General features: G+C 37.8%; 1 protein-coding gene across 2 annotated transcripts in view; it reads right to left on the bottom strand.

The window, feature by feature from the left end:
* Positions 1-5600: 5600 nt before the first annotated feature.
* The window catches only part of camk1b (calcium/calmodulin-dependent protein kinase Ib), an 88496-nt gene continuing 79345 nt past the window's right edge, over positions 5601-14751 (bottom strand). For both annotated transcript variants that reach the window (XM_067430975.1, XM_067430974.1), the window contains 8 exons: positions 14277-14415; positions 12364-12490; positions 10866-10941; positions 10593-10705; positions 10161-10239; positions 7896-7983; positions 7510-7651; positions 5601-6861 (listed from right to left, as the gene is read on the bottom strand). In XM_067430975.1, the coding sequence (XP_067287076.1) occupies positions 6764-6861; positions 7510-7651; positions 7896-7983; positions 10161-10239; positions 10593-10705; positions 10866-10941; positions 12364-12490; positions 14277-14415 (862 nt within the window). In that variant the 3' untranslated portion in view covers positions 5601-6763. The remainder of the gene's footprint in view (positions 6862-7509; positions 7652-7895; positions 7984-10160; positions 10240-10592; positions 10706-10865; positions 10942-12363; positions 12491-14276; positions 14416-14751) is intronic.

Below are 14751 nucleotides of genomic sequence, written 5' to 3'. Positions count from 1 at the left end.
ACAAATTTTAAAAGTGTGGAAAAATTGAGCTCTTTTTTAATATGCAGATTGGAAATATAATATTGTTACTATCCTGAGTTGTTTTAAGTTGGTACATTTTCACACTGTGTTTATCCCCAAACTTCTTCCAAGATACTGTCAGAACACACTCCGTCCAAGAGAAATAAACACATGCGAACCAAAACTTCTGCAGAAAGCATTCAGAAGCCAGAGAGGTAGCTATCAACACTTTATTCCTAGTCAAGGAGAGCAGGGCTAGTCGTAATAACGTACTACTCTATTTGTGCGGTGTGCAGTATGCATACTTAGTGCGGTATACTGACCTCCTACCAAAATGTGCAGTATACAGCAGAGCACAATGCATGAGATAGCCTGCTATATGCCATGATGCAATGGACATGACTTGACAGCAGTATATTTTCATTTTTCTTTTATTTTAATTCATTGTTACACAAAATGTAATTAGAACTGCAAATTTCACATCTGCTTTCAAATGATAGGAGACAGTATACACTAGGCCTATATAATGTGCTGTATGCAGTACACAGCACACTTGTATTCCACTCCGAACATAGTTAATGACAATCATGACCCCGTCTCTACACTGTAAAAAATAAAAAAAAATATAAAAAGTTGCTGCCTTAAATTCTTTTAGTACAATCACCTTGGATGTCTCAAGTCATTTCAACTTAAACTTATTAAACCAGATTAAAAATGAGCTAAATCTTGTATAACAAATGTGAAAATTGCTTAACTTATTTTGATGAGTTAAAGCAATGTAAAAACATACACTATATTGCCAAAAGTATTATGATATTCCCCCAAATCATTGAATTCAGGTGTTCCAATCACTTCCATGGCCACGTTTATAATATCAAGCACCTAGGCATGCAGACACTTCTACAAACATTTATGAAAGAACGGGTCACTCTCAGAAGCTCAGTGAATTCAAGTGTGATACCGTGATAGGTTACCACCTGTGCATTAGGTCCATTCATGAAGTTTCCTCACCAATAAATATTTCATGGTCAACTGTTAGTGGTATTATATAAAGTGGAAGCAATTGAGAACAACAGTAAAATCTTACTGTTAAAATCTAATCTTACGTGAGGCCACGTAAAATCCCATAGTGGGGTCAGCGCATGCTGAGGTGCACAGTGCGCAGAAGTCTCCAACTTTCTGCAAAGTCAATACCTACAGACCTCCAAACATTGTGTGGCCTTCAGATTAGCTCAAGAACAGTGTGTAGAGAGCTTAATGGAATGGGTTTCCATGGTTGAGCAGCTCATCCAAGCCTTACATCACCAGGTGCAATGCAAAGCGTGGGATGCTGTGGAGTAAAGTTTACACGCCACTGGACTCTACAGTCCCTGACAAAAGTCTTGTCGCTTGTGTACAAATTGACCTAAAGTGCCGCTGAAATATATTTCCAATCAAGATTTTTTTTACAAGAAATGGCTCATTTTAATCCCACCAGCTTTTGTGATAATGTTTCAGTGAAAAACTAAACTTTCAAAAAGTATTCTAATATTCACAGCTTGGTAAAGCCCATTGAGTCAATTTTTGCAAAGACATAAGTGTTGTCACCTTGTCATATGAGCTTCACCTGTGACTAATAATGGATCAATTAGGTCTCAAGTGTGTATAAAAAGAACCCCAGTACGCTAGACCTTCACATCAACTGCAACTAGACCTCTGCAAACATGCCTAAGATTCACCCTGAGACTAAAGTTTTGATTATCAAGAGACTGAAGACCAGATCCACTGCTGATGTGGCAGACACCTTCAATGTGTCTCAGTGTCAAGTACAGAGGATAAAAAAAAGATTTGAAGAGACTGGAGACGTTTTTGACAAGCCCAAGACAACTGCTCGAGAGGACCGTTTGTTGGCTCGAAAATCCAAGGCCAGCCCATTTTCCACTGCAGCAGAGCTCCACGAGACCTGGTCACCTGAAGTCCCTGTGTCAACCAGAACTGTTTGTCAGATTCTGTCTCGAAATGGCCTCCATGGTCGAATCAGTGCCCAGAAGCCAGCACTAAACAAAAGACAATTGAAAAACCGTGTGGCATTTGCCAAGGCCCACAGCCTGCTAAAAGGATGGACGCTGGAAAAGTTGCAGAAGGTGGATTGTTCAGATGAATCTTCTGTTGAATTACACCACAGTCGCCGCAAATATTGCAGGAGACCTACTGGAGCCAGAATGGATCCGAGATTCACCCAGAAAACAGTGAAGTTTGGTGGCGGAAAAATCATGGTCTGGGGTTACATCCAGTATGTGGGTGTGCGAGAGATCTGCAGGGTGGAAGGCAACATCAATAGTCTAAAATACCAAGAAATCTTAGCTGCCTCTTATTCCCAACCATAAAAGAGGCCAAATTCTGCAGCAGGACGGTGCTTCATCGCATACTTCCATCTCCACATCAAAGTTCCTCAAGGCGAAGAAGATCAAGATGCTCCAGGATTGGCCAGCCCAGTCACCAAACATGAACATCATTGAGCATATGTGGTGTAGGATGAAAGAGGACGCATGGAAGACGAAACCAAAGAATATTGATGAACTCTGGGGGGCATGCAAGACTGCTTCCTTAGCTATTCCTGATGACTTCATCAATAAATTGTATGAATCCTTGCCAAACCGCATGGATGCAGTACTTCAAGCTCATGGAAGTCATACAAGATATTAAATTTGGATCTCACAGCACCACAACTTAATTTGCTGACATATTTTTGTATTTGCAGTAAATTTGTTCAATTTCTGTATAGGCGACAAAACTTTTGTCTTGCCAAAATTTGACCTTTCTGTCTTGATTAAATGATAAATATTTTTTCTATGAAAATTATTTATTTCAGTGCATTAAACATCATTTGGGAGGGTTTTAGCTTTTCATATGAGCTATTTCTAACACCAATTGATTAATTAAAAGTCAGGTTAATATCAGGTATTTCTAGAAAATAGATAAGCGACAAGACTTTTGTCAGGGACTGTAGAGCAGTGGAGACGTTTTCTTTGGAGTGACCAATCATGCTTCTCTGTCTGGCAATCTGATGGAAGAGTCTGGGTTTGGCGGTTACCAAGAGAACGGTACTTGTCTGACTGCATTGTGCCATTGTTATGTTTGTTATGGTGTGCGGTTGTTGTTTAGGGGTTGGGCTTGGCCCCTTAGTTTCAGTGAAAGAACTCTTAGGGCCAGATTTACTAAACTGGGTAAATTAGTGTAAGAGCGCAATTCCGTAAAAGCGCTGATGGGAGTGGACAGTTCAGTGTGTTATCTACTGACGATGCGCAAATTAATGAACACAGATGCACCTGGATCATTTCCATAATGACCAACGCAATCTACCCATTAGCGTCTGGTTTAAAGATGCTTCTTTTGGGGTGGTAAATAATGGCACAAAACACCAGCAAATTGACAAGCACAAACCCTTGTAGATCACCTTGCATGATTCATTTAAATACTCTCCTGCACAAAATTTGCATCTTTAAACTTCTACAAATGCATATGCAATAAGGTCAGCTGCAAAAATAACTCTGTCCTTTCTTTTTCAGTGCTAATTTATCACTGTGTGTCTTTAGTAAATCCTGACAGTAATTTTTAAAGGGTTACTTCATCCAAAAATGAAAATTAGATGTTTATCTGCTTACCCCCAGTGCATCCAACATGTAGGTGTGTCTGTTTCTTCAAGAGAACACAAATGAAGATTTTTAACTCCAACCGTTGCTGTGTGCCAGTCATATAAGGAGGTGAATGGGTAACAATTCTATGAGAGGAAAAAAAGCTAAACACATTTTTATTTATATATATATAATATATAATGATCACGTCGGTTTTGACCTCACCTAACGGAAGTTACTGCTGATGGGAAAACTTGATGAGACTCGTCGGGATATGAGGTAAAGAAAATAACAAATACTGTTCAGCTTCTCACAGAAACCGATCGGTTCGTGTCTTAACAAATCAATGTCGTGAGGAGCAGCAGGTTTTGTGCATGTTCTCTAAACGTGTGTTTGTTTGTATGTTTTCCTCTCATAGAATTGTTACCCATTCACCCCATTATATGACTGACACACAGCAACATTTTCTTCATTTGTGTTCTACTGAAGAAACAGACACACCTAAATTTTGGATGCACTGGGGGTAAGCAGATACACATCTAATTTTCATTTTTGGGTGAACTAACCCTTTAACACCAAAAATAGGGTTTGTGCTGGCATAAGCTGTTAAATCAGGTCCATAAGGCTTTAGCATACCAAGACATTTTGGACAATTTCATGCTCCCAACTTTGTGGGAACAGTTTGGGGATGGCCCAACATGAGCGTCGTCCATAAAGACATGGATGAGCGAGTTTGTCGTGGAGGAACTTGACTGGCCTGCACAGAGTCCTGACCTCAACCCGATAGATCACCTTTGGGATGAATTAGAGCGGAGACTGAGAGCCAGGCCTTCTCGTCCAACATCAGTGCCTGACCTCACAAATGCACTTCTAGAGGAATGATAAAAACTCATATTATGGCCAACTCCATATTAAACCCTACGGATTAAGAATGGGATGTCATCAAAGTTCATGTGCATGTAAAGGCAGGCATCCCAAAACCTTTGGCAATATAACGTATGTTGTCATAACTTATTGATCATATCATTTTTTTTTTACAGTGTATAGTTGGATCCATGGTGCCATTTAGCCAAGGAACATATATTTGAGGTTTACACTGATCTTTAATTGAACTAGTAAACTTTTATTTTTTGCACTTTACATTTAACAATAGCATATATATTTCTGAGTAAACATATTTATCTGTGTATTTACAATAATTTGTTTATGTATACATAAATCACCACAACATGCTTAAATCATTTGCTTCTGACTATATCAACATATATATGGATATCAAATCCTCATTTCCACAGTCTCAACCACAATCACTATGCAATATCTGTGCATTACTGTGCAAATTACAATCATACATATATTTTTTGATAACGCCACAGCATGTAAAGGGCTACCACAGCAACGACTTTGTTTTCTTTGACCCACCATCTCACAATGGCACCTTGATCAATACAGGAAGTCTGCGCAAGCAACACTGCAGGCAAAATCACATGACAATGTTCTTCACGTTGCCTTTCACTATAACTGTTTTATACTTTTTGAAACTTTAATTCATCCTTCTCCACGTATCTAAAATAAATTCAGAAAGCATATGCAGAAATAGAACAAAATCATTGATTAAATAAATTAACCACCATTTGTTTTCATCTTATAATTGTTCATTAAAATATATAATTCTTAGTTTTTTTAAGAAGTTGTAACTTAATTTATATAAATGTTTTTTTTCCCCCAAACTCACATTTTCTTATCTATTGGTAAACAGATGCACCAGAATAAAAAAATATGTAACCTTTTGTTGTGATGAGAACCTTCCAACAACCATTCCAGACAGACAGATGACAAATGGTCTATGAAACTGCTGTCACAAATCAAGCAGGACCGAGACTTGTATGATATTTGTACATACTTTTACAATATCAAAAAGTATGGTGGGGGTGGGGTGGGGGGGTGAATGGAAACAAACAAAACAATAAAATTGGAGTCAAGTCACACATTCATGTCATTTAATGGAGGTTACTTTCAGACAGGTTCCAACATGAATATAGTTGTATAATTTGGACCACAGCCTCGTAGTGACATGTTTTCAGTATCCTCTAGTTTGTTTTTTGTGTAAAATTACCATTTAATATATCACAATTCTCAGATTTCTATATATCTCTAAATATTTCCTCCCCTGAGTACTTTTAATGTTGTAATAGAAAGGGGTTTACAAAAAAACAAAAGCTCTGCAGTATTTACAGGATGGCGGCATTAAACATTAGACATTTACAAAGCGTCCACCGACAGTGCATAGCTTAAGTATAGCCGTATATGCCTTGTAGGTGAATTAGACGGTAAACAGCTATGTGTACAGCTTCCAAAATTCCCAACAGAAAAGACGAAACAAAACATGTTTGAACAAATAAAAAAAAGTAAAACATTGATACTGAATCCATGAAGGCACCACAGAAAACATATGAAGCGTGAAAGACGCTCTTAAACATACTGACAATGAATTCATGATCTCTTGAGTAGACTTAGTGTGCAAAAAGACGTTAAATGTTAAAAAAAGATGTCTCGAACACAAACTAAAATATCCTAATCAGCGCTTCTTATGGAAAAGATGTGGCAACACAACCATCATGTACAATTTCATGGATGTAAAACCTATTCGTACCTTAGATAACGAATATACAACATTTAAGGTGTGAATTTAAAATGGGTAAAATTCTCGAATCTAAACTTTGTGTGCATTAAACTAGGCCACATACCAATGGCCGCTGTGGCAAGAACGTGCATTTTGAATGAAAAGAGAAACAGACCTGCAGACTTGTAGTTTAAGAAAAGAAAAATGAAAGTAGACGGTGTTGTTTTAAGAAATGAGTTAAACACTGTCCAATCTCTATCCAGCTCCCACCAAAGCATATATTACCCATGAAGCACCAGTGGCAATTTTCTTGTCTCTTTTCTTTTCGAACTCTCATTAAACAGAATCCATCGATTGGAATAGTAGTGACCCCATTCCCACCTGGGTTCTTTACACTGCAGTGCCTCCAAGTGGAGGCACCAGGATGCTGGAGCTGCTCAGTATTCCTGGCCAGACTGGGGGTGTGGCAGGACTCCAGTGGAAAAACAGGACAGTCAGTCATTGGTTACTGCAGGATGATTGACACTCAAACCCGACTAGTAGGATGGACATGGTAGGTGCAGTTCTGGATGTCATTCCCTTCACCGACACCCTCAGAACAGCCGCTATTTTCCCTCCGCAGGGCTAGGAAAGAGAGAGAAAGCTTAACCTTCTGACACATTTTTTTGTTACATTTTCACCCCCTAAAAATTCTCATACACATCACTGCAAGCATGATTTGACATTCATTTAACCTGTAAAATATTGTCAGATTATGGTTGTGTGTTGTACTTTTTTAATTTATGCAGATTTTTAAAAAAAAAAAGCATCTGGACAGGCTGATTTTCGCTATTCTGTTCCTCTAATTAGAATGATATTTTTCACATTACAATAATGAAAATGAGATATGATTTTTAACATTACATTTATGAAACTTTTTTTGGGGGAAATGTTTAATTAGAAATAATGTTAAAAAAAAATCCCCCAAAAATTGTCTTTATGTAAAATATAGTGCTGTCAATCGATTAAAAAAAATGACTAGATAAAGCAAAAGTAAAATATCATTTCAGCTTTCTTTCTTGTTTTATATTAGGAGATAAAATATATGTCCTGACTTGTCTAAAAGTTGTTCCAATAGTTGATTATACAAATATATGATGGGCAGATAAATGATAGTATGTATATATTTGGTTTGCTTCAATATGACTGGCGGTTAATAGTAGTGTCTGTCTGGGTGAAAGGGTATGCAAAAACGCAATAGGAAATGTAAATGTGACAAGTTTAGGTACTGACAGCTCTCCTCCTCGTCCCCCTCGGGCAGCAGCAGGTGTCCATGGCAAGGGCTGGGCAGGGTGGGCTGCATTTGGCCCTCCTGACTGGTTCCCAACTGCAGTCTGCGCATGTGACGAACTACAGCTGTGGCATTAAATGCTTGCTGTGAATGATAAGAGAAAGATAGCCACCAAATTCAGAAACTATGCTTATCATCTGTCATTTGCAGTACAATATATATATATATATATATATATATATATATATATATATATATATATATATATATATATATATATATACATATACATATACATATATATATATATATATATATATATATATACATATATATATATATATATATATATATATAAAAACTTCCTTCCACTCTCATGTGGATTTACCTTCCACTTGCTTTTGGCAAAGTTCTTCTTGATTTGGGCACTGACAGATTCATGGATGTTCTTATCCAACGCTGTGTCTCCAGCGATCCTGAAGTACAGAACACATTCATGTTCAAGTTTCCAGTGTCTGGTAGTATGTGCCAAAAAAAGCAAAGTATCTTTTTGAGTAGCCAATCTGCTGTTTTAAGCAATGGTTCATCCAAAACGCAAAGCTACGTCAACATCTAATCCCATTTTCATTCCAAAGTGGAACAGCTTACTTTCTCACAACATTTGAACTCTTATGAAGATACAGTAGGTTGTCAAACAAAATGTGTCAATTCACTGGAAATCTTCCCCTCAGCTCAAGCTCACAAATATCACATCTGCGTATTCAATGTTCATAAGAATGATGATGTGAAAACCAACGGCATTCAATATTATTAGCTGCGTTTCCACTGTTGGGTCAAAAGCGAGCTTGCTAGTGTGTGCCGGGGCTAGTCGTGTTTCCACTGTCACTTCCGGGGCTTGATTTTATGTAACATTCGCTCCAGCGGCCTCGCTCAGCTCCACAACACTCGGTCCTGCTCTGCTTCATACTACAGTAACGTTAATAATCACATCCATAAACACATCTGCCCGAGTCCTATCCTGATTCCGGCTGTGAGGGGAAGACCATGTGTCCCAAGATTCTGAGCTCAAACTTGGCGTCATCAAACTAAGCCTTTGTTTTGAATAGGCGCCCTCTAGTGGATGGAAAATATACATAGTGCAGCTTTAAAGAATGCAACACACGCCTCGTGGACTGTAAAATGTATCCTATAAGATGACACCTCTGAAACTCCTTTAGTGTTTCCAGAAAAAAGTCCCATATGCATCAGACATTCAGCCAACAGTCTTTATGTGTGACGTCTGAGGCTGAGACTAGGAGACGGTCAACACTGCTGTTCATTTCCAATGATGTTATTATATCAGCTAACTTCAACATTTAAACAATTTTCAGCTCAACACTCACTTTCATGTGTGTTCCTTTCAATCTGATGGTGATCATTGCGATAATAAATACACATATATTTATGGAAAACATCAATCAAATATTATTACAAACTTTTATTTATTTGGTTTCATGTTTTATCTGTCTCTTCCCTGTGCCTTTGTTGAAACCCGACTAATGCATCTGCATAAACACACTCCGGTAAACTCCTATAACTCCTCTTTTCTTCTCTTGAGCACCCTCGGTTGCTCCGGCTGAAAGGATAACAGTATAGTGAGATCACAATCGTCGCATAGTTTTGTGGAAAATGAATAGAAATGTGACGTAAACATTATATTTTATCAATATTTTTCTAAATGCTTAAGCCTTTGGACATAAAAGCCTTAAAGGAGTTTTGATTTTGTGTATTCCTGTGACCGTGAACGGAAATAGGTATGTTATTTTTTTATGTGAAATGGTACATAATATCAGTTTGATTTAGCATGATTGATGTGCACTCCAAATATAAATGAATAAATTAATGTCACTTTGACATTATTATTGTAAAACACTGATCAGATATCGATGCTGATATCTTAAGTAAAGACCAAACGTTCGCTTCTGTCATGATAATTTTGCGATCTAGTTAGTTTTCTGTCGGTTGGTGAAATGGTGGGGTTGTGTCACCTCGTTGTGTGACCTTGAGGTGTGTTAAGGACGAGTTTTAGGGTAGTGCCACGGGGCTACTGGACCAACAGTGGAAATGAAACATGATTTTGGGCTCTGTGCTTGAGGTCTGAGGCTATTGTCCCCGTCCGGCACACCTGGCCAACCCTGGCCTGACAGTGGAAAAGCGGCTAGTGATGACAGGCCTGTCACTTTTCATGCGCTCTACAGCATCCATCCCTTTATTTACTTTCACTGTACGGAAAATAACTGCATAAACAATATTCAAAATAGTCCTTTTTTGTTCCATAAAAGAAAGTTAAATGGTTTTGGAACGACACAAGGGTGAATAAATGATGCTGTTGGAAAGAATTCCACAAGCTCTACATCATCTGAGACAGGGAAAGGTACTCATAGTGTTCTCGGATCAGTTGACAGATATTTGAAAGGTGATGGTTCATGACAATGTCTGATTGCCTTTTCCAGCAGTAAAACCACAACATCTGGTAACCGTAATATTTATGGAAATAAATATCCGTATGTAAGCTGTAATTTTTTTTAATTGCTATGCTATATGAGAGGCTGTAAAACACAAAAGTATTAAGTGCTATATGTGAGATTTACAGTATAATTATTGAAGATCGTACCATGGGTGCTGAAGAGCCTGTTCACACGTGTAACGCTGGCCGGGATCTTTTTCCATTAAATGCACAATAAAATCTTTGGCTGAGAAAAGAGCACATGGTTAAACTTAAGAACATGACTGTTAAGAACATTAACTGTTTCCATAATGTCACTGAGAAACACAAGAATTGTCAGAGGAAGAAAAGAAAGAAAGAAAGAAAGAAAGAAAGAAAGAAAGAAAGAAAGAAAGAAAGAAAGAAAGAAAGAAAGAAAGAAAGAAAGAAAGAAAGAAAGAAAGAAAGAAAGAAAGAAAGAAAGAAAGAAAGAAAGAAAGAAAGAAAGAGAATATAACTTGGCTTGATTTCCAACACATAAATGTAACATTTTGACTCTCCAAATATATAGTTTGGTAAAAGAAAGCATGGGAAGTCTTCATGAAACTTATGAAGCTATACCTGAGTCGGAGATGTCATCCCAGTACGGCGAATCAAACTCGTACTCCGCCTTCAGGATCTGCTCAAAGAGCTTGGCATCATTCTCATCGTAAAATGGCGGATAGCCACATAAGCTGAGAAGAGACGGACAGATGGTGAGCCCAGTTGAAATCTTGGGAACAAATTCAGTTCAGGTGCAACATGAGGAAATAATAGATAAAGACAGAGAGGAGAGAAAGGAAAAGATGTAAGAGTACACATGTGAAAGCAGCAGCCAGCAGTAGTGGCACTCACAGGATGTAAGCGATGACCCCGATTGACCAGCAGTCCACTGCTTTACTGTACGGCTTCTGTGCCAGAACCTCAGGAGCTGAAGATCAGAGGAAATGGGATCAAACATCAATTCATACAGTTATCAGTTGAGCCCTTACTCGCAAGTAGACCCATCATGTCGGAAAGCTTTACAAATGACAATTTGTAATTGTGCAATTTTGCCATATGCAATTAATGATTTTGTATATCATATAATCAATTTATAGAATAGAATAGGTATATCATGTAATCATTTTTACCAATACATTTCCATGACTTTTGAGGCAATATTTAATATTAATATTCCATGAAATTCGATGTTACATGTAAAATAAGAAAATAATCTGTTCAAATTGATCATAGTGTATCTTAACTAAAATGTCTATTAATGATATTTGTTTTAATAATACGTATTAATTAATATGATCACATCATATAATAAGAGCGGCTTTCGAAACTTACGTCAAAAACACAACTGATCTGTGGTTTTAACTACATAATGTTTATTTTAGGTTTTAGACATTTAACACTTGTCAAACCTTAAATAAACCTAAACCTATACGCAGAAGTTCTAGACAGTGGCAGATAATACACTGGCTCATTTTGCACAGAGCAATTTATGAAGTCTTTCTTAGTGGGCATAGTAAATAGAATTTTGAAGTTTTTTTTTCATACAGGGACAATTTATTATGAATAAAGCTACAGCTAAAACGACAGCCTAACATAAAATCAGTCCAAATATGACACATTGCTCTCAGAAGACTTAGAACATATCGCAGAAATGATGTGGACTGTGTTTATGGCGCTTTTGTAGCGGTTTCAGCATTTGTGCTCCTTTAGAGAAAATCCCCAAAAGTGAGCAATCGTTTGTAGGGGTGTGACGAGATCTTTAAAACGTGAGGATACTTCTTGTAGAGAAACAATACTTCTTGTTTGCATGTTTTGATGTCCACATTGTATTTCTATCGTTAAGAAAAGGCCATGTTAAAAATGAAGTGTACATTTTAATTAAATGTTGTTTGGTCGATATTAAACATATTTGATAATACTGTAAAGTGTAATAATAACAATCACCAGGTCGTCTGCAGGAATTACATTTGTATATTATACACTATGTATATTACATGAAGTACTTTAATAGTGTCATTCAATAAAACTATAGGATTAATTGCCTTTGATACTTTATTTCAAACCATTATCAAGCTACACATGAAAACTAGAGATAAGGGAAAGAGATGAGGGTATACCACAAGTTCTTACAACACTTTTTATCTGCAGAATGTTATAACATCAGAAAAGATTGATGTTAGACCAAGTTTACACCTGGAATTGAACTACAAGTCCAGGCAGAACATTTCATTGATATTCTAAGTTGCTTTATGTGTATTTTTCTCTTCATTTCAGAAACCAATAGGGTTCAAATCCTTCATCCAAATATATATCATACTTTTACATATTAGAATATGGAGGTGTGTCTTACCGACATAACCAGGAGTGCCACACGCTGTGCTCATCACACTACCCGAACCCTCAATCTTTGACAGACCAAAATCACTGATCATGATTTTGGAGTCTTCATCCATACTGTAGTACAGCAGGTTCTCTGGCTGCATCAGAAAATGGACACGAATGGGAGTGGTAAATACAGCACAGAATTTTTTTTTTTTAATGGAAATTTATTGTCACAATGGGTTAGGTGATCAGGCATAAACACACACACACACACACACACACACACACACACACACACACACACACACACACACACACACACACACACACACACACACACATTCTCTCTGTATTCATGTGTTAGCACAGAGACTTATTATATTAAAGCCAGACAAAATATAAAAAAATAACAAAATAACTCTGTCCACACCTTTTCAACGCTATTTTATCGCTATTTGTCTTTAGTAAATCCTGACAGTAGTTAAATCTCCAAAAGAGGGTTTGTGCTGGCGGAAGCTGTTAGTAAATCTAACCTCGGATGTGGTACAGCTCTTCTCTAGGGGTGAATTTTTTCTCACACAGACATTTTAATTTTGGGTGAATTACAATGGGGCAAAAAAGTATTTAGTCAGCCACCAATTGTGCAAGAATCTACAATAGGAAAGCAGCTTAGTGTGAAGAAATCAAGAAATTGTAGTAACACACTACGCTGCCCGGGACTCAAATCCTGCAGTGCCAGACATCCCCACCTGCTTAAGCCAGTACATGTCCAGGCCTGTCTGAAGTTTGCTAGAGAGCATTTGGATGATCCAAGAGAATTGGGAGAATGTCATATTGTCAGAGGAAACCAAAATAGAACTTTTTGGTAAAAACTCAACTTGGAGGAGAAAGAATGCTGAGTTACATCCAAAGAACACCTTACATACTGTAAAGCATGGTGGTGAAATCAAGCTTTGGGGCTGTTTTTCTGCCAAGGGACCAAGACGACTCATCCGTGTAAAGGAAAGAATGAATGAAGCCATGTATTGTGTGATTTTGAGTTAAAACCTCCTTTTATCAGCAAGGGCATTAAAGATAAAACATGGCTTGGTCTTTCAGCATAACAATGATCCCAAACACACCGCCCGGGCAACGAAGGAGTGGCTTCCTAAGAAGCATTTCAAGGTCCTGGAGTGACCTAGTCTCCAGATCTCAACCCCATAGAAAATCTTTGGAAGGAGTTGAAAATCTGTGCCCCAAACATCACTGCTCTAGAGGAGGTCTGCATGGAGGAAAGGGCCAAACTACCAGAAACAGTGTGTAAAAAACCTTGTTGAGACTTACAGAAAACGTTTGACCTCTGTCATTGCCAACAAAGGGGATATAACAAAGTATTGAGATTAACTTTTGTTATTGACAAAATACTTATTTTCCACCATAAATTGCTAATATAATCTTAAAAAATCAGACAATGTGATTTTTTTTTTTCTTATTCTGTCTATCATAGTTGAAGTGATCCTATGATGAAAATGACAGGCCTCTCTCATCTTTTTAAGTGGGAAAACTTGCACAATTGGTGGCTGACTAAATACCTTTTTGCCCCACTGTATATGAAGATTGTTGCTGTCCATCATACAAATTGTTGCATTTTTGTATTGCGATATATTGTGAGAAGACATATTGTTACACCCCTACTCCTCACCTTAACCTTATTCTAAAGTTTAAAAATTGGACCAGAGCCATCGATTGATCCATTTACCTAGAACTACTTTCCTGTTCTCTGGGGGCAAAGACCCAACTATTAATATCAAGAGCACTATCAAGGACTCCTGAATGAAATGATAAAGCTCAATAGATGGGAAAAGAAGATTTCAGACTTTCAGAACAGATTTCTGACACTTTTTGATTGAAGACAGCTAATTTCATCAGACCTGTTTCGCTCCAGACCAACTGTCGCCTCACCTTCAGGTCTCTGTGGACAATGCCCATGTCATGCAGGTATTTCACAGCGTCCAGGATCTGCTGGATGAGCTTACTGGCATCTTTCTCAGTGTAAAATCCTTTTTCCACAATCCTGTCGAAGAGTTCGCCTCCGGACACTCTGCCAATGGAAAAACAGAGAGATGCTTGAAAAGCTGTTTGTGGTTTCTGCGTCTTTCACACACACCAACGCACATGCTCACTCTGTCTGTTTTTTTACCCTAGACAGACTGGCACACAGCAGGAACACAGCAGAACCACATGGTGATGCTGTACCGCATCATAACCACCAGATGAAGCTGTTTCACTCACTTTATGTTAAAAGACTAGACAGTCACGCTCTCTTTTACACACATCTCATTGTGGTTAAGTAAACTTCAAAGATGACTCATCAAAGTTCTGAAGTAAGAAGTCGATTTCCTTCCTCAGAAGTGGTGACACTTGCTATATTACCAGA

This window comes from Pseudorasbora parva, chromosome 22 (assembly GCF_024679245.1).
Source record: "Pseudorasbora parva isolate DD20220531a chromosome 22, ASM2467924v1, whole genome shotgun sequence".
Lineage (NCBI taxonomy): Eukaryota > Metazoa > Chordata > Actinopteri > Cypriniformes > Gobionidae > Pseudorasbora > Pseudorasbora parva.
Note: the sequence above shows the minus strand (reverse complement) of the source record. Positions and strands in the feature narration are given on the sequence as shown.